The 26070-nt window shown below is 47.4% G+C and overlaps 6 protein-coding genes across 6 annotated transcripts; 2 read left to right on the plus strand and 4 right to left on the minus strand.

The window, feature by feature from the left end:
• Positions 1 to 326: 326 nt before the first annotated feature.
• LOC117852361 (uncharacterized) lies at positions 327 to 1409 on the minus strand. The gene has a single exon (XM_034734417.2). The coding sequence runs from the start codon at positions 1305 to 1307 to the stop codon at positions 561 to 563; it is 747 nt and encodes a 248-aa protein (XP_034590308.1). The 5' UTR covers positions 1308 to 1409; the 3' UTR covers positions 327 to 560.
• A 361-nt stretch (positions 1410 to 1770) lies between these two features.
• Positions 1771 to 3935, plus strand: LOC117852363 (small ribosomal subunit protein uS8my). Its single transcript, XM_034734418.2, has 3 exons — positions 1771 to 2025; positions 2899 to 3059; positions 3552 to 3935. The coding sequence occupies exons 1-3, from the start codon at positions 1896 to 1898 to the stop codon at positions 3648 to 3650; spliced, it is 390 nt and encodes a 129-aa protein (XP_034590309.1). The 5' UTR covers positions 1771 to 1895; the 3' UTR covers positions 3651 to 3935.
• Positions 3936 to 6702: 2767 nt separating this feature from the next.
• LOC117852358 (cyclin-dependent kinase F-4) lies at positions 6703 to 11384 on the plus strand. The gene is made up of 18 exons (XM_034734412.2): positions 6703 to 6887; positions 6968 to 7096; positions 7236 to 7429; positions 7521 to 7599; positions 7731 to 7799; positions 7878 to 7967; positions 8064 to 8202; positions 8829 to 8931; positions 9012 to 9064; positions 9158 to 9224; positions 9527 to 9635; positions 9740 to 9805; positions 9902 to 9970; positions 10046 to 10112; positions 10199 to 10318; positions 10424 to 10458; positions 10540 to 10621; positions 10703 to 11384. The coding sequence occupies exons 3-18, from the start codon at positions 7422 to 7424 to the stop codon at positions 10960 to 10962; spliced, it is 1416 nt and encodes a 471-aa protein (XP_034590303.1). The 5' UTR covers positions 6703 to 6887; positions 6968 to 7096; positions 7236 to 7421; the 3' UTR covers positions 10963 to 11384.
• Positions 11385 to 12080: 696 nt separating this feature from the next.
• Positions 12081 to 15347, minus strand: LOC117852359 (growth-regulating factor 5). The gene is made up of 4 exons (XM_034734414.2): positions 14691 to 15347; positions 13865 to 14216; positions 12526 to 12965; positions 12081 to 12407 (listed from the first exon to the last, which is right to left on the minus strand). Exons 1-4 carry the CDS (start codon positions 14971 to 14973, stop codon positions 12400 to 12402), a joined length of 1083 nt encoding a protein of 360 aa, XP_034590305.1. The 5' UTR covers positions 14974 to 15347; the 3' UTR covers positions 12081 to 12399.
• A 2628-nt stretch (positions 15348 to 17975) lies between these two features.
• LOC117852360 (syntaxin-43) lies at positions 17976 to 22399 on the minus strand. The gene is made up of 8 exons (XM_034734416.2): positions 22082 to 22399; positions 21390 to 21666; positions 21193 to 21282; positions 21027 to 21104; positions 19570 to 19647; positions 19389 to 19454; positions 19227 to 19307; positions 17976 to 18510 (listed from the first exon to the last, which is right to left on the minus strand). Exons 1-8 carry the CDS (start codon positions 22279 to 22281, stop codon positions 18403 to 18405), a joined length of 978 nt encoding a protein of 325 aa, XP_034590307.1. The 5' UTR covers positions 22282 to 22399; the 3' UTR covers positions 17976 to 18402.
• A 393-nt stretch (positions 22400 to 22792) lies between these two features.
• Positions 22793 to 24969, minus strand: LOC117851556 (chloroplast protein FOR GROWTH AND FERTILITY 1). Its single transcript, XM_034733379.2, has 2 exons — positions 24626 to 24969; positions 22793 to 24064 (listed from the first exon to the last, which is right to left on the minus strand). Exons 1-2 carry the CDS (start codon positions 24917 to 24919, stop codon positions 23222 to 23224), a joined length of 1137 nt encoding a protein of 378 aa, XP_034589270.1. The 5' UTR covers positions 24920 to 24969; the 3' UTR covers positions 22793 to 23221.
• Positions 24970 to 26070: the final 1101 nt, after the last annotated feature.

A 26070-nucleotide genomic window follows, 5' to 3' on the forward strand; every position in this document is an offset into this window, starting at 1 on the left:
CTTGACATTAGAACAGTGCATTCTTTCAAAGTTATTTCAGACATAAGCATACACATATGATTTCTCCAATTGGTCAAATGATTAGGATCCGCATTTGATGATACAGAAGATAGCACCACACAAAACCAACAAATGCATCATTGTTCAGACATCAGATAGCAGGAACGACTTGGCCATTTCAGTAACAAAAGCACCATATTTCATCTTAGCTTTTAAAAATAAAAAAGACAACCATTTCCATTTTCTCAAGATGTGATAAGTTCATATCATACTACAAAAATAAGAACCAAGACACCACATTAAGCAGAACCCAAGAACGCAACATGTTGGGAAATCAAGACAGCCACTATGTATTCCAGGGTTAATCCAGATATAATCATCATCCATTCCATTTCATCATTCCAACATCCAACGCCATTTAGAATAAGGAATAGCTTTCCAACATCCAAATTCCAACACTAGCCACACAATCACACATTGCATTTCCAAGACTACCAACCTACATGATCGACAAGACGTAACAGATCAGGAACCAGAGTAGCACATACAGCGACCACCGCTCAGTGCTTGTTCCTCGGCGAGGTCCTCCTTGCCCCAGCCACCGGTGCGGACGCGGCAGCCTTCCTCCTTGGCGACGCCCTCGCCGGCGCCCCGGCAGCTGGAGCTGGTGCGGAAGCCTTCCTCTTCGGCGACGCCCTCGCCGGCGCCTTTGCCGCTGGCGCGGAAGCCTGCCTCCTCGGGGACGTCCTCACCGGCGCCGCGGCCACGGCCTTCTGCTTCTTCTCCAGCTGCTGCTGCGCGGCGATGCGGTCGAACTCGTCGCTGAGCTTCCTGGCGCGCTTCTTCTTGGCAGCCGTAGCGATGTTCGCGAGGGGCTCGTCGTCGCCCTCCTCCTCCTCCTCTTCCTCCGACTGGTCGGACCCGTCAGAGTCCTCGTCGTCGTCCACGACCTCCCGCTTCAGGATCCGCTCCTGGACCGCCGCCTCCTCCTCGTCGGAGTCGCCGTCGCTGGCGTCGTCGTCGGAGCCGAGGGCCGCGAGCGACGCGGGCTTGTGGCCGGCGGCGCGGGCCTTGGCCCTGGCGTCCCGGCGCGCGCGGCGGCGGAGCTTGTCGATGGACCCCTCGATCCGGCCCTGGAGGTGGAGGCGCTTGACGCCGAGGCCGCCCATGGACCAGTGCGCCTCCTGCGCCCAGGCGAGGAGCGGGTCGGTGACGGACACCGGCGGGTCGACGCGGTCGCCGGGGAAGAAGCGCGGTCGCGGGAGGCTGCTGCCGTAGAACCGGCCGGGTCCCAGCGCCACCACCATGGTGATTGATGATCTCCCTCTACCCCTCTCTCTCCCTCCCTCCCTGCAGATCTGTCCCTCTCACTAGATCTCTGCAAGCGTGTCGCGATGTGGGAAAGGGAGATGAATTTGGGGGGGGAGTTTATAGGAGGAGGGAGGGAGCGCGTGGCGGGAAAGGCTAGGGGAGTTTGGCGCCAAGAAAATGGCGGTAAAACGATGGGGTGGAAACGGGGTTCGTGCGCGGGAAGCCGCCGCCGCGTCCTGCGAATGGGGAAATGGTGGGAGCCCTCTCGGCTCTCGCAGCGCTGCAACTGGGCCCCACCGAACCGAGTTAGGCCCATATAACACGTGCCCGTTTAACTGCACCGGCCCAGTGGACATCCTTGGAAAATTCAAGATTTGGGCCTCCACAGGCCGAAACAGAGCGCTAGCCAAGGCCTAGGCCCACCCCGAGTTTCTGAGAGGAGAGCGCGTGCCCTCGCCTCGCCTCGCCTCCCTCGCTCGAGAGCGCCGCCGGCTGCCTAGGGAGGAGAGACCGAGAGAACGTGAGCGCGAGCGGCGGCGGACGGAGAAGCGAGCAGATCCACCGGCCGTGGACACGGGATCGCGATGGGGCGGCGGATCCTGAACGACGCGCTGCGCACGATGGTCAACGCGGACCGCCGGGGGAAGGCGACGGCGCTCCTCCAGCCCATCTCCGGCGTCATGGTCTCCTTCCTCAACATCATGAAGCACCGAGGTATGGAGAGTGTTCCGCTCCTTAGTCCTTACTAGTAGTAGAGTAGAGTAGTAGTTACCTCTTTCCTTTCTAGGACTAGTAGTGAGTTGCAATTTGCAACCTCGCCTCGTCCGTACCCCGCCTCATCCCGTCGTGCGGTGGGTCTGCCCAATTGGCACACTAGGGTTTCACCATTGGTGTCAAAACTAGGGCTTCGATGCTAATTCAAGTCGTTACCCAAGTAATGGATCCCATTTCTAGAACGAGTGTATGTATTGGGCGATTCACGAGTGTAGTGCTGCTTGAGGGGTTGGGCTGACAAGACATATAGGCCATGCCGACATCCAAATTGGCTTCTTCAGTACCATATGCTTGTTATCGGCTCATTGTACATTGATAAAATGTGGTGACGCCGATATCTCGGCCCCAATTTTAATGCATGTCCAGTGTCAGGGTTGGCAAATGTCATTACAGGGATGAAGGCAAGAGGCCCACATTCAAATTCGTTAGATTTTAACAAGTATATTACCGTTATCTTCCACCAAGCTCTCTTTTGACTTTCGAGGATCATTTGTGAGAACTAGAAAAGAGTTGAGATTTGAGAGCCAAGAAGTACTGTAGTGGCATGCATGCACCCACTCTCTTATATTACCGTCATTTTGAGGACTTTCCACCAGTTAGAGTTTTCAACTCCAGGCACTCTTCAGCTTATTTTTCATGGATAACAGAGCTCAATTGAGCACAAAGTGACATTGAATAGCGGTGTGCTTTTACCGTGTTTTAGCCGCTTAAGTGTGCGGATTGCAAACTGATTTTCTGAGACTGCATATTTACAGGATTCCTTCCTTTGTTGTTCTGAAGATTTGTTCTCATGATTTGTTTGATGCTTCACAGGGTATATCAAAAACTTCGAGGTCGTTGATCCGCATAGAGTTGGGAAAATTAATGTGGAGCTTCATGGACGTATCAAAGATTGCAAAGCTCTTACTTACAGGCAAGACCTCAGAGCTAAGGAAATAGAACAGTACAGAGTTCGGATGCTCCCAACACGTCAGGTATTTTATCTACTCATATCTTTGGATATTTGCATGTCATTTTAGTTCCATAGATTTTGTTGTATTAGCTTCCTCCAAAAACTACTGCGATTAAAGTTTCAGTTTTGACATGAAAATTCAGCAAAAGCACATACTCTGATGACAACTATATCAGGTGGTGCATGTGTGTGGTTTTGGGGTACTCCATTCTGATTGTACTGACCTGCACCAATGGCATCCCTTCTATGGTTGGGAGTGGGTCCAAAAAAAAGTCATTGATGTTACCTCTATAGAATCATGGTGTCATCTCACAGAATTTACACTAGCCAATATCAATTTTCTATAGAACTTAGCAAATTCCATTGCTGTCTAAGTACAACATGGAATGTCCCTGGATCCGCCCCTGGTTGTCTTTTCAGTTTAGCTTCACATGTGGAGTATGCTTATCATTTGTAGCTTAGGATGGTATCATTAACACCCTTTCCTCTTTATTTGGTGTGGTTTGCTTCGCAGTGGGGCTATGTTGTGATTACTACTCCAAATGGTGTTTTGGATCACGAGGAAGCAATCAGGCAGAACGTGGGTGGGCAGGTCCTTGGTTATTTCCATTGACAAGGAGCACCCTTCTCTAGCCGTGAATGACATTACTAGTGTTGTTATTACTGAACCCATTCTGTTTGGGTTTTGAGAGCAGTTTGCTTTCCTTCATGTCCAACAAGAAATGCAATAACATGTCCGGCTCACATGTCCGGCTCACGGCACTAGGAAATGCTAGCTGTTAAACAGGAAGACTGTAATTTTCATTTGAACTGATATATCTTGTACATCTGTTGTGCCTGCTTGAGATTCTATGATCCTGCCAGGAATGGTAGCTCGTTCCTGTGGAGTTGTCATGTATGCTTTTTGGAGATCATTCCTTCCTGTAGCCTGTAGGGAGGGTTGAACACGCATTGGCAGTTGGGTCAGCGTCTGGGCTGTTAGTTCCTGAGCTTGTTTTGCTTCGCCGCACCACCGGCATCTTTGTTAGAACTGCACTCTTGTGTTTTCATGAGTGAAATTGTAAGGACAGTCCCATTGCCATTCAACCAAGTCTTAAGTGTCTTCCTTACCTTTCAGCTGTTCCGATAAAGTTACCGTACAGTCGTGTAAAAAAGTTTCACTGTTACCATAGGTTTACTCATTGCGATGTAGTGGAACCAGAACATGTACCCTTCAGAAATATTCGAAATGCTTGTGTGCAGCGTGGGTAGAACGAAAAATATTATGAGAAAATGCAGGAAAGATGACACATTGCTGACTGTAAAGCATATCAAACTAATCATGCCACCTAAACTACAGATCAGTCGTACCTGGACCGCCATTGATAATGCTGCCATCCGCAGCCCATGGATTACCTCGCGTTCATCGACTGCAATCCTGTAAGGCAAGTCCACGAAAGCAAATATAAGGATATGTTACTAGAGTTATGAAGAAAGACATGATATATGTTTCATCTAGATAAAAACTAGGTGCACGTTCTTTTATATTTTATTTTTTTGAAAAAATATAACTATGAGAGAAAAAAATCAGAGAGAGATATTGAGAGAGGATCCCAAATAAAACAAAAGAAAGATTACGTACTATGTTAAAATAGTATATTCACATTCAAATACTCGGAAAAAGAGCGTTGAATTTGGAGGTGGTCATCTAGCCACCGTTGAAGAGACCCAATTAGGTGAACTCTAGCGAAAGTGAAAAGTTACAACTATTGGGTGAAATTAGAGAGATAATAAAAGAAGATGAATAGAAAGAAAAAAATATGTACAGCATTAGGATCAATATATTCGCGAGAGATCGGCTGGTTGCCGTTAAAAGGCCATGGTATTGGTTGTATGATACGTGAATCCTAGAGATATAGAAGGATCGAAACGTAAAAACACGTGCCGCCTTAGACAGATAAATTCAGCTTTAGGTAAAATCAGAGATAACAAGATAAGTCTGAATGAAAAAAATCTATATACAGCTCTAATATCACTATATTGACGTTCAAAACTTCAAATATCCGGAAAGCGTGTTGAACACTCACATGGTCAGGATGGAACTAGGAAGGAGCTGTAGGGGCCATATAGCTCAAAACTTTTCTACTATAGTTCATCATATGGTCTACATTAAAATTTGTTTAGATTTATTTCATCTAAGCTCGATTTATAAGAAAGATATAATTTGTCGTGGCCTCATGGGCTCCGTCCTGCATGTGGTCGGCTGGCCAGCGTGAAACCGCGGCGAGGCCAGTTTTGTGATATGCGAGTCGTAGAGGGGCTGAAACGCAAAAAAACGATCCACGTTGGAACGGACGGGCAGATAAATTAAACGCGGGGGCGGCAGAAAAATCCCCGAAGCAACCCGTCCCTCGCCCACCCGTCCGTCCACCCCCCACCTCCCCGGCTCCTCCTCCTCCACACCGCGCGCGGCGGTGTTGACCCACCCACCCGTCCCTCCCCCACCCCATCAGCGCTGGAGGCGGCGGCGGGCAAGTCCCCTGGACCCTTCGGCGGCGGCGCGCGGTTATGCCGAGAGGCTCCCAGGTGCGTCCAATTCGAGCTCGGTTCCGTCGAATTGGGGGGGGGGGGGGGGCGGAGCGTCTAGGGGCGCCTCGAGGGTCTGGTGAGATTGGTTGGGGCTCCAGCTGGGTGGGAATTTGGCGAGGTCGATCGATCGGGGCGCGTGGGGATCGTGGCGTGGTTGACCGATCGGTGCGGTGCGTGTGAGATCCGGGGAGGGGATGTGGGGCGCGTTTCGTGTGGTCGGATCCATGCGAGATTTGTGAGCTCGGGGGGGCTGTTTTGATTCAAATTTCGTGGGAGGTTAATCAGGGGGTGGAGAATTTTTGTGCCTGGGGAACATGTGGGGTGTTTGATTTGTGAAATTGGGCTATGTTTTCGGTGCTTTGATTTGTTTAGGGTTTCGTCCCCATTCTGGTAATCATGCTCAATTACGAAACAGTGAATGATCATACCGGTTTATGCTCAAATTGTGTATTACTACTGGTGCGATGCCTAATTGGTGATCGTGTTGTACGCTTGTACTCGTAGATTCTGGTGTGCCTGTAATTGCGCCCAGTTCCTCTGCTTTTGTTTATCAGAAGTATATCTGCTAATTCGGACTCTTATGCGAAGACATTCAACATGAGAGATAGGAAAACATCAATTAAATCGAATTGTTGAGGCCTTTGAGCATAATTCCATTGATACATACAACTTTATAAATTGTAGAAGAATCTCTTGGCACGAACTGTTGATTGCATCCATGCATGCTTGTGCTCTGTTTATTCTATCTTATTGCTCCTTTCTGTTTTGCGTGGCCTACTTAGTTAGGTTCTGTTGTCCCGTGTTGCTTCTTTCTCACATGTTCATAGCGGGCCAAATTGTTGCTTAATTACCACTTTATATACTTCTATGCAGGTTTCATTACCGCGCTCTGCTGGAGTCATAGCATTTTCAGCAAGGATATGGAGTACACCCCTTACACAGCAAGTTCCTCTGTATCCCACATCTCGCTGCTCGAGGAAGTTCTTGGCTGGAGGTTTTGTCTTTACGGAGACTTCCTTGTCATCTCTTTTGTCAACTGCACCTGAGGATCACACTGCTTTTAGCGACTGCTTTGCCTGGTCCCATGCTGTCAGACATTAGGGTCGCCAAGTGATTACAGTGCAGCTGTAGCACACTTATTTGAGCATGGTGGATCTGTTTCTCAGGCAACATTTCGGTAATATTTGTCTTGGCACTGATCAGCCAGCAAAAGTTACCGTCAAGACATCTTTGGACACTTGGATCTAACACTTAGAGCTTTCTCGTCACATATAAGCTCTAGGTATGCTTTCATTGGAGAAGCTACTAGTATTATATATCCTGCCTTTTCCTATTCTCATGCATCTTTTTTTTCCTTGACAGGTTCTGGTTTTCTTTGTTTCTGCTAGCTTTCTTCTACCCTATCACCGTAAGTTTTCAGTTTGATCAGTCCAAAGTTTGGTGTGTATTGGTTACGTTTCATCAGGCTTGCTTGGGATGGCATAACATTAGGTATGTGTGCGTCCTAGACATGGTCTATTCATCATTCTTCTATTCTTTTTATCAAACACATCATTCTTCTATTCTGCAAAACTAAAAACATAATTGTTTTTCTTTTCCAATACCCTGATCCATTATGTGCTAATTTCAGAGCAGAGTTGTTCAAGATTTTGTTGTCGCAAAGCATGGGTATTGCCTACAGAGATTTGAGAAGAGTCTCCAGTGACTTTGATGTTCTAACATCCAAAGACACTGCTGTCATACATATATGAGTCTTGTTTGTGACTATACAACTGTTCTAAAATAAGGGCAGTTTTGTGCACCACCAGCTAAAAAAATGGAGAGGTAAATATCCTCCATCATCAGAGATTACTTATAATCCTTGTCTAAGCTGTCTTGGATGTCTGCTTACCTTAATTTTTGTATTGAGTTCCAGGTATACGATTATCAAGGAAGTTGGTGATGGAACATTTGGGAGTGTTTGGCGCGCAATCAATAAAGAAAGTGGTGAAGTGGTATGTCATTCGGCTTGCCCTTTTTCCTTTTTCCTTTTGCTTTTGTACACCTTAACTTTTTTCAGTAGCTACACAGTTTGGCTCCCCATTGCTCTGTTTTTTAAACCTCTTTAACGCACCTGCGTTGATAGGTTGCGATCAAGAAAATGAAGAAAAAATATTATTCTTGGGAAGAGTGCATAAACCTCCGTGAAGTGAAGGTGATTGTTGCTTATAACCTGTTTAATATTTATCATGTGTTCTGTGGCATTCTCTTGAGTTACTTATTTTTTTATCAGTCCCTGCGGAGGATGAACCACCCAAACATCGTGAAGCTCAAGGAAGTCATACGAGAGAACGATATGCTGTTCTTTGTTTTTGAGTACATGGTATGAACAATTTGCAACCCTTGTACGCATTGTTTCTGTGCTTGTAGTCTGTAAAGTGACTGAACTTGTGCTTTTTGTTCTTTCTGGTGATTTTAGGAATGCAATCTCTATCAGCTGATGAAGAACAGAGGGAAGGCCTTCTCGGAGACTGAAGTCCGAAATTGGTGCTTTCAAATATTTCAAGCTCTGAGTCACATGCACCAACGTGGATATTTTCACCGTGACCTTAAGCCTGGTATATTGTGATTTTGCACTGGGCTTTTACATTTAATGTTACAATGGTTGAGCTCTGTGTCCTTTTTGTTGCAAAACAGTCCTCATGAGCTCAAGAACAGTTGTCTTATAAATTTTCTATGTAAGCTGCATCTTTTCAGCTTAAAATTGCTGTAGTTAGATAAGGATGTTGTGGTTGCCATTTGGTTATTTTCAGATTCTTTTAGTAGTTTGCCTATCATTTATACACTGATGAAACTTGCAACTGTGGTAAATGTTCTGCTCATGCCCTGTGTATAGTTGCATAGAGATTCACAGAACCAGGAAATGCATCATGGTAGTGGGCAATGGATTCTAGGACCTGTGTGTATGTAAGAGCAAACAAATTAAAAAAAGTAGAAATAACGAAATGCTGGGGTACTGATCCTTATTTAATGTACATGTGATGTGTTCCCATCTGGGATGTGTTCAGTGGAATCAAACACCTGTGTGTATTAAGATCAAAAAAATAAAAAGTAGAAATAATTAAATGCCGGGGTACTAGTCCTTATTTAATGTACATGTAATGTGTTCCCATCTGGAATGTATTCAGTGTTGTTATCAAACATCAATCTTCATTATTGATCTTGTAAGTTATGCAATTTTCAGAAAATTTGCTGGTTACAAAGGACCTCATCAAGATAGCAGATTTTGGGCTTGCTCGTGAGATTTCTTCTGAACCTCCGTATACAGAATACGTGTCGACTCGTTGGTAGGCTATTTTTCAAGTCTTATGTTGCTTAAAGTGCACCAAATAATAGGATAAATGTGCTAATATTTACTTTTAACTAGGTATCGTGCCCCTGAGGTTCTTCTTCAAGCTACTGTTTATAATGCAGCAGTTGGTAAGTAGAGAATATTTATGCCTTTACCAGACAAATCAAGAAAGTAAATCGATACCATTTTATTAATATGTTTATTCCTCATTGCATTTTCAGACATGTGGGCAATGGGTGCCATAATTGCGGAGCTTTTTTCGTTACGACCTCTTTTTCCTGGCTCAAGGTACACATGTCTTGCCAATCAATTGAACATATACATTCACTCCATGTTGAACTGGGGCTGCTTACTAGGAAAAGTGCGCCACATAGGTGAAGAGTATTAGTTAGCTATTTTAATAAAAAGATAACAGAATATAAGGCTGTCCTATTTTGTAATTATTTACAATCGAAAATTGTAAATACTTGCCAGCATAGCTTTTGTCAGAAATAGATTAACAGTTGCCTTACAGAAACTAATTATATTCGTCCAAAGTTATTATTCCGTACAGAAAGGTTATTCATAGCTCTATGTTTTATCTTCTTCAGTGAAGCAGATGAACTTTACAAAATCTGTGGCATTCTTGGCACTCCAAATCAGCGTACTTGGCCTGAAGGTCTGCAGCTTGCAGCATCTATCGGTTTTCAGTTTCCTCAGGTATAGAGATGAATCTCCCTCCCTCCCTCCTTCACTCCAGGTTAAGACTTAAGATATTAGTGATTGTTAGTGTTACTTAAATGTGTTATGCCATATTTGTACAGTGTGAAAGCGTTCATCTTTCAGAAGTGATTCCCTCAGCAAGTGAAGATGCAATCAACCTTATCTCGGTAAATGTCAACATTCAATACTCTCTACTTTCTCTGCTCTTTTTTTGTTGTTAAAGTGTCCAGTGTAAATGATGGGTAACAAATTATCTCCCACAGTGGCTTTGCTCATGGGATCCTCGTAGAAGGCCAACAGCAGTGGAGGTTTTGCAGCATCCCTTCTTCCAGGTCATATATCTGACAGATTTCCATACTAGATGATGAATTAATTTACTTCATGACCTTACCATCATGTGTTTGCAGCCATGCTTCTATGTCCCTCCTTCACTTCGCTTCAAATCAACTGGATATGCATCAACACCACCATCAGGTATCTCAACATCCTTTAGATCTGCATATTCATGTTCTTTTTCATTACTGCATTTTTTAACAAGTTAAAATAATGGATCTGTACAGTTGGGGCTAAAGGAGCTGTGGATCAGAAGAATGGTAGGAGATACTCCATGGGTACTGTACCCAATGGGAGGCCAACAGTTAATTACTCATACCTGAGCAATAACGCTCCAGTAAGAGCAGGTAATAATACATTCGGGCTGGCATGGCATACTCAGTTTTCCTTGTGAAGGATTTCTGGCTTTGCTTCTGGAGTTCATAACTTTTTCTGACTTGTGAATGTTGCAGCTGGTGTGCAAAGGAAATTGGAGTTGGATCATCAGGTGAATATAAACTATTTCGCTGTTCATATAGTTGGTTCCTACATTTTCAGCAACTCAATATTTATCTATTATCTTCTGCAGCCGCAAGAGGCTAACCATAAAGTGACAAAGGCGAACGCGATGAATCAGTCTTGGTCCAGATCAGCAGCAGTAAGGAGCAACGGTGAGTACCGTTTCTGAACATTCTCTTCTCTGTTTGCATAGTCTAGTTACTCGGACTAACATTGCAAACTCTGATTTGTAGGCAATTACCTTGCGAAGGACCAGAGCTCCCGTGCATCTGACCTCGCTGAGAAGCTATCTCAGCTGTCAATGGGCCCCAACAGGGTGTCTGGTCTGGGTCCCGAGAGGTTCACAGACCTGAAGCCTAGAACCCACGGCAGCGCCATCAAGCGCCCCTTGCCCGTGGGATCCAGGGCGTGGCACGGCCCGGCAGACCCCTTCCGGCGCCCATACGAGATGCCAGGTGATAGAACTCTCCTTCCGAGGAAGCTCGTGAGCTGAAGCTCGAAGAAGCAGATCTTCGACGCCACCCAAGTGTCACAACTACACTTCACCACCATTCCCCTGACAATAAACCGCCAAGCTCCTTTGCAGCGACGGATGTTGCCCAGTACTAGTGTCTATTACCATGCTTTTTCGCGATTTGAATAAGAGGCGTTCCGGCTCGTGCATCATCCCGTCAACCCTGGAGGCTCTCCGGGGCTGGGACATGCGAGCACGGCAGGAAGCGTCTCCATGGGACATTGTGTTTATGCTTTGTGTTCTTCGCTGTAACATTGTGCCTGTGAGTGTGACGCTGGTTCAGTTATTCTACATTGTGACGTTGGTTTGCTTGTTCAGTGGGGTCTTGTATGGATTGTGACGGACATGTGTTTGCTTTGTTCAGTTGTGGGCTGCATGCATTGCATGGCCTGTTTCTTTTCTCCTGCTATCATATACTATGATGCCATGTTGATTGCTGGCAGGGCAGAAGCAATGCATTGGTTTCTGAGCAACAAACAATGCAATGCAGGTGAGGAGAGGCATGGCCGCCGCTGCGCTGTGGGCTTGCTTTGTTGCACGACGTGACGTCGTTGTGAGTACCGATGCTGGTGGCTCTGGGCATCGCGTTTGACTATGCCTCCCTTTTAGACGGAGGCGACACCTGCCAATTACTCGCCAACACCGGCAGCTGCAGCCGGCAGGCCGCGCAGGCGCAACAGCCTTTCCGGCCACCCAACCCAGCTGCCCCTGCGTGCAATATTTTGTGCTTGAGCACAAAAGCTGCTGCGAACTTCGGAGCCATTCCGCCCTTTTCAGCTGCGCACGAGAGACCAGTCTCACGTGCAGCGCTGCAGGCTGCTTCTTTTCTTTCTTCTTCTCCGTCTTGCGTCCTTTTAAAAAAGGAGAAGATAATGAACGCATCAGAACGTCACATCCGTGTTGAATGCGTACGAGGAGATAAACAAGTAATTAAATAAAAGGTGTATCTGCTATCGCGAATACGGAACCAGCATCAGATCTGCATCCATTTATCGGAACAAAATCAGCTAGCATGACGACCATTGGGCTACTGGATTGGGGGCACCGGATGCCGCAATTCAGATTTCGACATCAGATTCACAGATTGCACAAGCTGCTGGAAAGCACACAAACACTTGCATCATCTACTGCAACGACAACCGAACGGTGTTCTGGGTTCTGGGGTACAGTACAAAGCGTGGTACAACCTTAGAAACAGGATTGGGAGTTCTATGCCTCCAAGTGATCCATAAGGGATCCTGCTGCTCTTACGAAGAGTTCTTAGTGGGATACAGTGAAGGAAATAACTACGGCAAAGGAAGGACATGCGGCACCATGGCTGATCAATATCTCCGTAGAAAATCTCTCTAACGGCGAGTACAATGCTGATGCTCGTCAGACAACACCCCACACCTCACCTAGAGGCTGCCGAGCTTATCAATCGCCTGCAGAAAACATGGTGATCGCTATGATCAGTCGATGTTCAATGTGATTCAGAGCAGCAAGCAAAAAAAAAGAGAGAGAGAGATGGTAAAGGTAACACGAAACCGATAGGAAACTCACATCGAGGCATCGGGATGGAGATTGATAGCTGAGTTGTCGAGAAGGAGGTCCTATTGGACCTCGCGTCATCCATCTCCGACCACGAATCCCGCGTCCCAGGCCACTCGTCGAAGAAGGGCCTCAGCGGCTGGTTCTCCTGCTTCACATTTCCGAGCAACCCACCAGCTCCACTGCTGAAAGAGTGGCGCTCCTGCTCTTGGGACAGGGAGGCGATGGTGACCTGGCCAAGCTCCTGCGGTGTCTCAAGTTGGGAATAGGAGTAGGTACCGGGCAGAAGACCAGAATCTCTACTCTTCGACAGTGTAAATGGTGGCACATTGGACGGCAGCGAGTTCCATGAGTTATCTGTTGGAGAATCAATAGTGAAGCCCCTGGAGTTTCCTGATGCTCCAGAGAAGAAGCTCAGTTCGCCAGCATCAGCTTTAGCTCCAAGAGGGTACCTGCACAATCAATTAGTTAAGGATACATGACAATTACAAGTTGCTACAAATATTTGTGAACTGACAGAAAATTTGTCAGGCCAGTAGTATTGCTACGACTATATGATGATAATTCTACCTACAGCAACCAGCTAGATATGGATTTGCTTCGAATGAAATGAAATGGGTCTAGGGGTGATAAGTTGGACATCAAGCTCACAAAGCAACTCAAATCGGACATCACTACTGTCTAGTTTCGGAAAAAGGAAAAAGGTCAACAGCAGCACGATAAGTTGCTAATCTCAAGTTACTGCAATTGCAGATCCCCACATCCTCACAAACTTAAAACTATAGCATCTTCAGGACACATGAAAAAACAATGTGTGAAAGAGAGAGAGAGAGAAAATGGGGGGCCCAAAAAGGTATTTTGTCTCAAAGACAGGCCTATGTTGTAGACTGTAGAGGGCATGGACATGGCAGCTGCCAGCCATAGTTCTTCAGAACATATAAATTTATAGACATCTATAAGGTGGCAGAACCAGCCAGGGGCAGGGCATAGCAGGTAAGGCAGTTGACCTTACAATAAAACTACAAAAAGATTAATATATTAATAATATAAGGGCTAAAACTGCAAGAAGCGAGCGGGCAGACTTGCTTTTGTCCTCGAGTTAATACGCTCAGTTTAGTTGGTGTAATTTGCAATAAGTGTAAAGAGAGCCAAAGGAAAGCATGGCATCATCAATAATGGGCCTAGCTCAAAAGATATGGTAGTAACTAAGCCCCCAACCAATCATGCAAGGAAACCTAGTGTAGCAACTGTATAATTTGCAACCAAACCAGGCAATGCTGCCAAACCTTATCCAATGAGCAGTTTGATAGCGGCAATGAGAGTCGAAAGGGGATGTCGAGTGTAACCATACTTGCTGCCATAGCGATAGTGAGCATTCGAAGCATCGACGTGCAGCTGCGATGAGCCAGCCCCGCCGAGAGACAGGCCATGAGTTTTACCCCCCGCCGTGAGGGAGTCAAGGGGCGCGGTCTCACGGGTCGTCGTTGTCACGGTGGACAACTGGGGCTGCGACGGATGCGCAGGCGAGGCGGTCTTGGATTCCACAGGCTTTCTTGAACGGTTGCGGCCACGGTGCATGTGGCGCTCGCAGTACTTGGAGTCGGGGTGCGCCTCCTTGGAGCACCGCCACTTCTTGCCGTCGGTGCGGCGGCACCGCCACGGCTCCGGGTCCAGCTTCTTCCCGTAGTAGGCATAGTAACTCACTGCAGGAACCACAGATGGGGGCACATTAAATCAATCCACGCAACCATCGCCATCCATTCAATAATATTGAAAAGAAGGTGTACTGAAGCTAGATCAAAAACAAATAAACATTTGACCAACCCGATGCAAAGATGCTTTGCTTTGTTTAAAAGTTTGAATAAAGAATCCCACCGCTTGTGCAAACGGAAAAGAAAACACCAAAGATCCATATAAACAGACAAATGCTAGTATATGCTTAAGCACCCATAAATCGGCACACTATATGATACCAGACCAATCCCAATAAGCCGGCAAAAGATCTATGTATTCTCTCCCGAATGAAAAGGGTGAAAAGAAAATCCAAAAGACACCATTTGTTTTTGCCCCTATCCCAGCAAGCACGCATCCATTTCAGCGAGATTCCTGATATGATAGAAGGAGACGAGCATAATATGCTAGTAAGAGCAGAGCAGAAGAAGCGAGGGTGAGCTCACGGGACGGGTGGTGGTGGTGGTAGAAGGGCGACGTGGCGGCGGGGCCGGCGAAGGAGAAGGCGGCGGCGGCGGAGTGGGGGCTAGGGCGGACGGGGAGGAGGAGATCGGGCGGGACGGGGACGCCGGCCATGAGGTACTTGTATATGAGCGCCTGCTGCTCCAGCTCCGCCCACTGCGCGGCGGTGAAGACCGCCGCCCCACGCTGCGGCGGCGGGTACCCTCCACCACCCACTCCCATCCCCATCCCCGCCGCCGCCCCCGCCGAGGACGCCGAGCTCAGCATCGATGGCCTGGCCCCCACCGCTTCGCTCCACCCCCAGTCCCCCACCTCACCCTTTCCTTCCTCCTTTAGGCCGACCAGCACCAAGAACGAACGTACAGACAAGAGGCGTGGGAAACGGACGGCGGAGGAGGAGGCGGGAGGGGAGGTCAGGTGGGGGTTGGAGGGTTCTTGGTGGCGGCCATTAATGGAGGAGGGGGAAGATGGGAGGAGTCGGTGGAGGTGGTGGGGGATCTGCAGATAGGAGGGAGTCGCCGCTTTGGTCTCGCTTGGATTTGCTTTGCTTGCGATTGCGATGCGATGGTGTTCACCCGCTCCGCTGTCTGCTGCTCTGTCTTGTACTGCCCTGGGGGCTGCCCTGCCCCCCTCCTGCCCTTCCAGGGGCACACTCGGGTTTTCACCTCTCCGTTTTTTTTTACTTCCTCCCTCGTTTTCACTGTATGCATACAAAGCTGCTCGCTTTTCTGCAATTGTCACATGTTGGGGTTTGATGGTTGCTTGATTGCCCTTTTGCAAGGAGGTACGAGTATTTGTAGAGGTCGGGATGGTTAACCGCGAAATTCTTGTATAATTTGTACGAGTAGTGTGTGATTGTTATGGTGATGGCGAGCGTGACGTCGGTTGGAAGGTGAGAAGAAAAGAAGAAGGATAAGAAGGATTAAGATTTAGATCGCAGAAGAAATGGGATCCAATAAGAAGTTGTTGTTGAGCTTAAAGAATGGCTTGAAGGCAGGCCAAACCAATAGGGTGCTGAGGCACCACCGGTCGTAGTCCCAGTAGGCTGGTGGTGGGAAGGGATTGGGCAAAGACGGAGGATACCGAAAAGGTTAGGAACGACGGAGTGGAGGAGGGGATAACAGGAGGTGGTTTGAGCTGTGTGTCTAGGCTTGAATTGTTGGACGTTGGTTGCCAACGTGACGTCTTGTCACTAGAAGGATTGAATGGTAAGGACTAAGGAAGAAGAAATGAAACAAAAGGAAGAATGAAATGGAAAAGAGGAGGTGAAGTATCCGCGTCCTTCGCTAGAAGTAGGTCACGGCGCAAACCACGAGTGGCACTCAATCAACCTATTCATTATTAATATGCTACCATGTATATGTATAACTTATTTTAATTGGGTTGGTTTCTGGTGAGCATAGTATAAAAGTTGTAGGTGTATGGAAAAAAAAAGAGAAAAAGATCTTATGTCTCTCGAGAGTATGCTTAACATTTTTTTTAGGTTTTGCGAGTCGTCAATTCCTAATGCGTGGAAACTAACAGTTCGCTTAGTTGTGTTATTATATCGCTTCACGTTCTTGTCTAGTTGCTTAGAGCAACCCTAGTGTATCTATTTTCGCCACCTTCCAAAGTACTTACGAACTCATCAAGTCATGGTTAGGGGGAAAAAAGTGCCATAGCTTTTTCAAGCACTGAAGTCAGCACGTCTAGAACGTGCACGGGCACAGAGCGTGTGCGCACCAGAAACGTCTGGTGTGCTTCCCAAACCGTCAGCAGGAGATATCACCAACACCAACCGGCGGCACCACCAAACCTCCATCACCCATGGCAACCAAGAGCCATCACAACCACAGAGTCACGAGGCACAGCCGCACAGGCAAAGCCAAGCCAGGCGAGAGGCCCCAACAAAAGTTTGTACACTAGAGAGCAAGAGCCCCAGTGACCAGTGTACGTCCGTGCACAGTATGCGTAGCGCAGGAAAAAGCATACCCCGTACACACAACAACTGTTATAGTGTCGTGTACAGACGTAGAATAAAGGCCAAATGTACTGCCGCGTCAACAACAAAAACCTCAGAGCCATGCCCCTAAATCCCACGCTTTTACTTGTCGCCCGTACACGGTTGAGTGGGCGCTGCGCTACAGCGGCCCAAGATTTCACTGACCCCAGTAAATCTTTGTACTGCCGCGTGAACAAAGGAGGATAGAATTATGGAATGGATGAAGGTGAGGGCTGGAGAAAGGAGACGCAGAGCATTCAAGATCCTGAATCCGGTACGCCCGCTATTACCAGCACAGCACTGCCTTTCTCACAATTTTAATATCTGACTGACTGATCCTAGCTAAAAAAGATGACTGAATACCTGTGGTTTGGATGAACCTACCAGATCCTAGAAAGAAATTGCTCTCCCTCTCTCTCTAGAGTCTATTCTGGTTTCTCTCTCCTCTCACTATGTTAGAAAGATTGATATGGCAGTCTGCAGGCAGGGTTGCCCCTCCCTTCCCTCTCTCTACTAGAAAACCTAGATAGGGCAGGGGGTGGTGTGCCTAGGATGATGAGGAGGAGATAAAGAAAAAAACTGAAAGCATGCAGCATAGTTGCTGCCCCAAGTTGCAGCAACAGCTGAGGCAGGCAGAGGCACTATAAATGGGGGGCAAAAGGACAAGCCGAGGCTGGAGTGAATTTACCTCTTACAAAATGTGGGCGTGGGGGGGCACACTGAGATCTTACATCACCAGCTGCACGTACATCATCCCTTTCCTCGCCGCATGCATACCAGCAGCATATGCATCCATGGCTTGGCTTGGCTTGCTTTGGGACCATCTGGTCAAAGCCAGGCAATGCCATGGGAGAGAGAGACCAAGAGCCCAGCACCACCAGCAACTGATTGACCTTCTTCAGCTCCAAACAAACCCTTGTGGCCAGCAACAATCATCAGATAAACTTGCAGGTTGATTCCAGCAATAATCAGCAGATGAACTTGTGTCATGGATTGACTGACAGCATCAGGACTCTGGCTGCCTCACACCTGTGAAAAGAAAATCCCAATGCAATTTCCAGCTGCATGCTGTAGACACCATTGTTGCATTTTTTAACAAGGAAACAGGGTTTGTCAGGTGCATGTTAGCGGGTCAAGGAACACGAAGACAATGCAGTATGAAAACAAAAGGACGGAAAAACTGTCGTGAAAATGTTAGTACAATGGCATGCCACTTCAAAGCTAAAGCTCAGAATGGAGGGCAAAAAAAGAAATGAAGAACATCAATCATGCAGGAAATTGAACAACATTGAACAGGAACTGAAGCTACTTTTCGATTTAAGAGAACCGGATGATACAACTCACTCTATACAGAGGCGTACACAAACCTAACCTGGTTGCTCCTAGACAATCAGGAAGGCCAAAATGTGTCAACACAACTCTTCACTTTTTTTCTCCCAAAAAAATGAGGCATGTATGAATATGACATCTCTACATCTGCAGCGCTGCAAAAAAATTTGTAGCAAAGACCGAAGACAGTTGCTGGCCCAGCCATTATGAATATGGGCAGAAGAACCATCTTCAGATCAGTAAGTCGTATCGCACTATTCAAACGAACTGCGGCGTTCCCGATATGCAGGCACTGTGTAATCCTCACTCACATAATAAGAGTAGATGAGCGTGGCGTTGGCTTGGTTGCCGTCCGTCAACCATTAAAAAAGAGATAGCTATGCATGTCAGAAAATGATCTTCTTCAAAATCAGAAGGACGATCATGATGAAGATCAGAATGACAAGGACAGTGGCACACATCACCATGCCCCCTTTCTTCTGCGTCCTCTCAGCCTGCAGAACAGACGGACCAAGATATTAGACTGCAAGCTTCAGATACTGATGCTGCCAACTATTTTTCTTTATTTCAAGAAATACTATGATCATAAGGTTCTGCAAGTGAAGCACAGATGACCACCATGGAACCTCTAAAATAATGCATATAACTATTATGAATGCAGAGAGAGAAAGAGAGATCATAAAGGCACGGGACAGTGCCTGCGATGAGCAGTAAACTGAAGGGCTGGTTACAAATTTACTGCCCCTGTTCACAGTAAACGTGTCCTCTTTTACAGTGAGAGAAATAAAGCACAAGGTGCTGTTTTTTAATCAAAATTCATAAGTTTCAGTTATGTTAACACTGCAAAAATATTTGTTATGATGAATCTAGAAAAACAATCAGGGTATTTATAGATAATATTGGCCAAAAAAATAAGTTGAATATTTGAATACAAGCTTCCCATGACGACCAATTTTTACGGCTACCCAAAGACGTATAACAAAAAAAAGTAAATTTCCAAACACCTATCATGCTACTCCATAAGCATCATATGTTAATACAATCATTGTGCAGCTTGAAGTCCTGGAATATGTGATGTAGCATTAGGTAGTTCATCTTTACAAAGGGTCAATTATACAGATCTTTTTTTCGAAAACATAATTCTACAGAAATCTACAGAGGGAAAATAACACTTCTACTAGTGAGAGTAAAGGTGGTTTGAGGATGAGACCTTTTGCAATTGTTTGTAGCCCTCCTCAACAGAAGCTGCAACATTCTGTATGTTGTAGTCTATCCGGTCAATGATAGTTCCCTGTTCAAGGAAGAAATCAAGAGTCTGGCCCCAGCTAGTAATCAACACCAATCATTGACAATGAATCAGGATTTCATATACCTGATCAATCACAAGAACTGAAAGATCCTTCATGATCTGTGCAAGCTCGTTGACTGATTCGACAACCTTCAGACAACAAGCAGACAATAGCAAACAGACTTCAGGAACATGTGCTGTCAAAAGGAGAATATATATAGTATATAATTGATTAGTGGAACAATAGAAGAAATAGAAAACTCACCTGTTCGATTTCTCTTTCCCTTTCTCTGGTGAATGCTTCGCTTTTCTTAAGTTTTGACATCTGAACCTCAGTGAAACCCTGGTAATAAAACCCTAGTATGAATTACATCAACAACTAATGTAAAGAACTGCTTGACTTCTCATCATCTATTAGTCTGAATCCCAACAAGTATTTTTAGCATATCAAACTCCAATCCAGCCCAATCTACTATGCATGAATAATAAAACATCCCAAAAAAGAAAGAAAAAATAACTGATAAAAATAAAAGGATAGATTATGCCAAGAAATTTCCTAAAGTGTCTTTCTTTCAAGTGATCCGAAAGCAGAGTTTTAGTTATACGAAGCAACCATCTTGCTGGACTACATTCTGGAAGAATTAATGCAGGGGCATGGTGTTATGTTTCATTGGACTAGTGCAGTTTGCCAGAAGCAACTGAGATACATATATCATATGCTACATATATATTATTAGTCAAGCCCATCTCTTGCAGTAGACCTCAAATATGATACCACAACTTCTAAACTTTAAATGCAAAAGTAACATGTTTTTCCTTGTATACACATCTAGTTGGAGAGTCAAATGAGTTGAAGTGGAGTTAAAACATGAAGAAACGAATTCAGTTGAAATTTCTTATTTCTGAACAGGGAAAGCAGCTGCACCTACTACAGTTGAAATGAAACCTAATCAACCATACCCCTCTTAATCAGTCCAGAAGTTCTGAAGTAAATGGATAGTGGATATTCTAGGACATGCATGTCAAACATGGTCCTAGCTCGGTGCTTACCTATTTACTAGGATATTCAGCCATTGCAATTCTCTTTTATGTTATCCAAAGCATATAGGTTTGCAGCACAAAAATAAGTTCTCCAGACACATATCCAGATACACTCAGTGCCAAAAAAAAGGCTTCAGGAAAGCAGCATAGAGAGCTATCAATTTGGCCATTTGTAGCTCCAATAAATTGATATCAGCAACTCAGCATCCAGAGACAGCCTTAAAAGCAAGCTCCAATGCGATAGAATATGCCAACTACGCAACCCTCTAATTGAGTTCTCTCCATAAGAAAGAATCCTAACGCATACCCTCACCCAGTTTAAACAGAGATTCTTGACTAGATCTGATCTATGAACCTGTATGACTAACCCAAATAAACAAATCACCATTGCACATTAGGCATAACTATGTCATTGTTCTTTTCTCCTTTTATCACCACCTTCAGTTTATTTATGGATATAAAATGAAGCATATCAATTATCGGAAAATCTTTATTTCACTATTACAGAAGTCACAAGAAGTCGCAGAGAGTGAGCAATGATAAATAAAGAATGAAAGAATTACTCCGAATGTATTAGATTCTACTTAAGTTGCTATAGGTATTCCTCATGTTAATATTTAATATGCAGTTATGAACAGAATTACCAAAATCAAGCGTGTAGCATGTAAAAATAAAACATACCACATCCTCAAACTCATCATCTTCAAATGTAGACTTCGTACCATTTATACTCATTTCCAAGTCAACACCATCCTGACCCTGTACCATTCATCAACGAAGCATTTTAATCAGGATTCCCTAAGCAGCATATTAGCTCATAATGAATCTGACCACAACAGGAGGGAACCTCTTTTTGTTGGCGAAGCTGCTTTAGATAAGATGACTGCTTTTTACGGAACTCCATTGAGAGGTTTTGCAGGTCTGTAGCAAGAGAGCGCTGCACATGACAGTCAAAAGGTATTTTGTCCATCAAACAAAATAACAACAGATTTTCACACTTTAACTTGCAATAACTGCCAACGATAAATAAGGTTCTGTCATCACCTGGACATTCTTTCGGACGTTTGAATCCTCCGATGAATCTTTCATGGACAGCTTCTGCAGCCTCTTCTCTGACCTCTTCAGCAAGTCAGTTATCTCATGTGTGAGAACCTCGATTGCTCGCTGGTCGTCTCTGCCATCGCCAAATGATGGCATCAAGGCTTTAGCGTGTGCCTTAGCCAACTCTCCCATTTTCATCTTTGCCCGCTGCATGTTTGCAGATATCTCTTCGGAAACATCCACCCAGGCTGGGGGCAACCCGACCGTCACAGCACCTCTACTGCAACACAGACACCAAATGTCAGTGCCACATAATTCATCCCATCACCAGTGATGCATCAACCCCAAGTAGCTAAGCTTTGCAACCCAACATTCCAGCTAACTTCCTAAGCCACTGATCAACATGCTATAAGTCTTCCATTCGCTCGATCTAGTGATGCAAATCCCCATTTCCCAGTAAAGCAAATCGCCCCTATGCTACACAGGTCGTTTGCCTCGTAATTAGCTAATATGGAAAAGCTTGACTAGATCAGAGAAGCTAATGGGCGAGTCTAGTGATCTGCAGTCCAACCAATTCCCTTGAATCACCGGCCAATTAGCCTACTCCAGTTGTTGGCAAGGTCACCTGGCACTCGATCTAGCTGAGCAATCAGAGACCAGACGAGATGCGAGAGGGTGTTGGGGGGTTGTGGCACCTGGAACCGGAGGGGTCGTCGGTGCTGAGGGGCGCGTAGGGGCGGTCGGAGCGCAGCAGCGAGGCCATCTCGATCACCGGCCCGCCGCCGCCTCCTCCCCCGCCCCCGCCGGACGACGACGGCGCCCCGACCGGCGAGCGGACGTGGCGCAGCGCGTCGCGGTACTTGCGGTAGAGCGGCGTCCGGTTCCGCGTCGCCATGGCGGCGGGCGCGAGGCCGAGGCCGAGGCCGAGCTGGAGCTCGGGCGCGTGAGATCTCGACGGCGAAGGCGGAGGTGGGAGGAGGAATTGGAGTTGGTGCGGGACGCGAGAGACGAGACGCCGTTGGGGGGAGTTGGGACTTCACCACCAAGGAAGGAGAGGACGCGAGTCGGGCCGGGCCTTTGGGCCCTATTGACTGGGCCAAGATGGGCTATCATGGAATGTTCCTTGTGATCTCATCAAAGAAAAGCTTATTCCACTGTGTGTGTGACAGAGAGAAGGGTTCTGATTTCATAAATGTTGGTACATCTCAAAAAAAATATTCCAAACTGTTTGATTTTAGTGTTGAGCTTCTTTCTGTCCAAATTGGCAACATTTTCAGTTTGCCGTGTCTCTTGGCTCTTCAATTGCTCTACCTTTGCATGGTAAGTGCATCTGTATACACTGATGCCTTGGTACTTACAACGCAAAGTTTGGGCAGCACAAAGTGTCAATATATCACAACAGTAAAGAAGATCAAACTGAATTTCTTTCAAGTTTTCACCGATCCCTGAAGTACAACCAATACACACAATTCTCTTCTATATTAATAGAAAATGGCGCAGTCTGTGACCGTTCGTTAAAAAAAAATACACACAATAACTTATATCACTGATATTATATATGATCATCTTTATTACTCGTACGATGATCACCTAATATATGCAATTCACTCATCTGAAGATCACCTTATGCAACTCATTCATCTGATGATCAATCCTAAAGCAGTGCCTCTCGCTCGAGAGGAAGGTGCGCAGAATTCTCGCACATGACAGGAAAATTCGATCTCATACCAGGTTCCTACTCAATAGCAGCTCCAGAAATGAAAGCACCAGGGACAGGGAGGCAGAACTAGAACGGGAAGGGAGCAAGAAGAAGACACCGTTGCGATTGAATCATGTCAGTACAAGGTGATGCCGAAGGACTGGCTGACGAGGATGGCGAGCCCCATGGAAATCGCCAAGAGCGACGCCGCCCACGTGAGCTTCTCCGTGATCCGAGGGATCCTGTCCTTGAGCGCCTCCGTGCAGGAGCCGATGAAGACGGTGTAGCTCCCCATGGAGACCACAGTCCCGACGAGGAACATGCCGAGGAATGCGGCGCCGGCGACGCGCGAGGGGAGGGCCAGCGCCGGCAGCACCATCATGAGCGCGTCCGGCTGCAGGCCGTGGACGATCCCGGTGGCGAACGTCGCGAAGTTGATCTTCTTCTTCCCGCCCGGCAGGGTCTCGCCCACGGGGTGGTGGTGGTGGTGGCGGTGGTCCACCACGCCGCCGACGTCGCTCTCGCCGCCGTCCAGCGCGACGCACGGTGTGGGCACCTCGCTGGCCTCCCGGATCCCGAGCGCGCCGATGACGAGCAGCGTGAGCGCGACGACGCGGGTGCTCCAGGTGCGGATGATCTCGATGTGGAGGCGGTCCTTGAGGCCGAGGAAGAGCAGGCCGAAGATCACCTGGCCGGCGTCGTGGCCGCAGCCCCAGAGCGCGCCCACTACGGCGCTCTCCACCCTGGAACGGCCGATGGAGAGCGGCGCCAGCGCGGCGAGGTGGTCCGGGCCGGAGAGCGTGTGCAGGCACCCGGCGAGGAACCCCGTCCACGCGCTGCCGAGGAGCTCGGACTTGAAGAGGGTGGTGCCGGCTTTGGCGGTGGGGTGGTAGTGCGCCAACGCCGGAGGCGCCCAGGATGGCTGGACCAGCGTCAGGATGATCGCCGAGAGCAGAGTGACAGCTGCAGCAGAAGTCACCTGTTAGAATGCAGAAAGGAAAACTGTGAGCAAACATAGCACATACCACAGGGAACTCTGCACGCGAATGCGCTGCGACACAACATTTTCGGCATTTCAGCAGGCAAGGAAGGCTGTCAGAGGATCTGCTACTCCTTTCGTTGACATTTGAGATGCTCAACGGTACACATTACCAATTCAACAATGTTGCCACACATTTTTCATTGTTCGAAAAATCAACTTCTAAGAGTGTTCTTCTTTTGATAAATATAATAATTCTATAAAAAAATATTGCTGCGCTGTTTGCTCCTTGACCCTGTAAGTTCTTCGTGTTCAACTCCTTGGACCTTGGATTGTGGTGACTGGCGATACAAACGCATACGGAATCCTAGAACATTACAGAACTGCTGTGGTACTCACTGTTCGTACTCGAGTGGCACGAAGAAAATAAACACAACGGGTTCTGTTTCTACCATTCCTACGGCGCGAGATGGATTACTAAGCATGATGCATGGTGATGGAGGAATCAACACGTGCGCCGGTCGCGCGTGCTTGCGCAGAGCCGACCAGACAAGCGCTCACCTTCTGGAAGAAGCGGCGGCGCGTGTTGGACGCGGCATCACCCTCACCATCCGCCGCAGTTGTGGGAGCAGTGCCGGCGCCGCCGGAGGCGGCGGGGGCCGGAGGAGGCGTCGGGCGGTGCCGGGAGAGGAGCGACGCGAGGGGCGGCCTGATGAGCGAGGGCCCGAGCCCTCCTCCGTTGCATGGAGGGAACGCGACGAAGGGTGTCCTGTGTGTCCGGGGCTTGGTGACGCCGTCGGCGGCCGCGACGGGCGCGCGGCGGAGGAGCGGCGAGGAAGAGATAAGCCTCTCCATGGCGCTCCGCTGCGGCTTGGCTCGACGAGGATTTGATTTGTTTGGGGGTCGGGCCGGGGAGAGAGGCCCGTGCTAAGGCCGCGCGGAGGCGATCGCGCCCGTCCATCTTTTGCTTTCGGATTCGTGCACTCTGGGCCTGTACATTCCAACATGGGCTGTGCTTGGTTTACAGACCAAAATGGACCCATGAAGCCCACAATGGCAGCGCTGAGTTGGGTTGGGCTGTTGATGGGTTGCCACTGAGACGGGTGGGTGATGAAGCCCATTATCGGTCTGTTCCTGTTTTTTGCTGCGATGGCGGGAGGCAGGCGCACTGTCCCTTTCCTCTTCAGAAAACTCGCCGTTGGAAATGGAAAAGGAAAACAAAATGCTATGCTTGCTGGGAACGGAAAATGGAAGAAAAAAAACGTTGCACAATAGAATTATTGCGTAAATTTGTAATGTCACTGACAACAAGCACGCGCGGGCTCTCCCGTTAGACGAATTCTTTGTCGCGCACAAACTCTACGTGGATGGAGTCTTACGGCTCCGGAATCACGTCGTTTTCAGCTCAACGTAGTCGCATGGCATCGGCGATTTGGGAACCTGGAGGTGGAAGACAAGACAAGAGAATATGCCTCCACCTGGTCAGTGGCTCTTTTGAATCCAACCATGATGCTCGTCGCCGCGTCATTGACTGTCAGCGTACAGTGACAGAGGTAGGATAAAATTACAGGTGGGGCGAGTTCTAGCGTGAAAGGAGAACAAAATACAGATTTGTACCGTTGCACCAATTCAACTGTGTAAAAAAAAACTGCAATCATTCGATCAAGATCAATTTTGTAGACAAAAGATAAGCACTAACAAGATCAATCATGTGTAGATTATGCTAGTAATTTGCATGTGGGAAAAGAGCTGCTGATTCTAATGAATCGTTGGAACACATAGGACACCACACCGCTGCTCGCCTGGGCAGAACGGACCGATCCTGCTCCGTGCGCCCATCCGCCGCTACTGCTCGCGAGCCGCACTCCCGGATGCCATGCCGCGCCGCCGCCGCCGGCCCGCCGCTAAGATCGAATCGGCGAGAATAGCGCTGGGCGGCGTACACAAGCAATTGGCCACTGGACCGGGCATCTGGCCACATTACGCCCGGCCACGCATCCTCCGTG

Source organism: Setaria viridis, chromosome 4 (assembly GCF_005286985.2).
Source record: "Setaria viridis chromosome 4, Setaria_viridis_v4.0, whole genome shotgun sequence".
NCBI lineage: Eukaryota > Viridiplantae > Streptophyta > Magnoliopsida > Poales > Poaceae > Setaria > Setaria viridis.

Bases quoted from the DNA above. Each gene is read 5' to 3' on its own strand.
- LOC117852358 (XM_034734412.2), top strand. The intron at 7,968-8,063 runs GTATGAACAATT...TGGTGATTTTAG, and splicing joins TCTTTGTTTTTGAGTACATG to GAATGCAATCTCTATCAGCT. The intron at 10,319-10,423 runs GTAATAATACAT...TGAATGTTGCAG, and splicing joins TAACGCTCCAGTAAGAGCAG to CTGGTGTGCAAAGGAAATTG.
- LOC117852363 (XM_034734418.2), top strand. From the start codon at position 1,896: ATGGGGCGGCGGATCCTGAACGACGCGCTGCGCACGATGGTCAACGCG. The intron at 2,026-2,898 runs GTATGGAGAGTG...GATGCTTCACAG, and splicing joins CAACATCATGAAGCACCGAG to GGTATATCAAAAACTTCGAG. The intron at 3,060-3,551 runs GTATTTTATCTA...TTTGCTTCGCAG, and splicing joins GGATGCTCCCAACACGTCAG to TGGGGCTATGTTGTGATTAC.
- LOC117852360 (XM_034734416.2), bottom strand. From the start codon at position 22,281: ATGGCGACGCGGAACCGGACGCCGCTCTACCGCAAGTACCGCGACGCG. The intron at 19,455-19,569 runs GTGAGTTTTCTA...TGTTGTCTGAAG, and splicing joins GGGAAAGAGAAATCGAACAG to GTTGTCGAATCAGTCAACGA. The intron at 18,511-19,226 runs GTCTCATCCTCA...TCTGTTCTGCAG, and splicing joins GCTACAAACAATTGCAAAAG to GCTGAGAGGACGCAGAAGAA.
- LOC117852361 (XM_034734417.2), bottom strand. From the start codon at position 1,307: ATGGTGGTGGCGCTGGGACCCGGCCGGTTCTACGGCAGCAGCCTCCCG.
- LOC117852359 (XM_034734414.2), bottom strand. From the start codon at position 14,973: ATGCTGAGCTCGGCGTCCTCGGCGGGGGCGGCGGCGGGGATGGGGATG. The intron at 14,217-14,690 runs GTGAGCTCACCC...TGGTTCCTGCAG, and splicing joins CCACCACCACCACCCGTCCC to TGAGTTACTATGCCTACTAC. The intron at 12,966-13,864 runs GTATGGTTACAC...TTGATTGTGCAG, and splicing joins CACTATCGCTATGGCAGCAA to GTACCCTCTTGGAGCTAAAG.
- LOC117851556 (XM_034733379.2), bottom strand. From the start codon at position 24,919: ATGGAGAGGCTTATCTCTTCCTCGCCGCTCCTCCGCCGCGCGCCCGTC. The intron at 24,065-24,625 runs GTGAGCGCTTGT...GCATTCTAACAG, and splicing joins GCCGCCGCTTCTTCCAGAAG to GTGACTTCTGCTGCAGCTGT.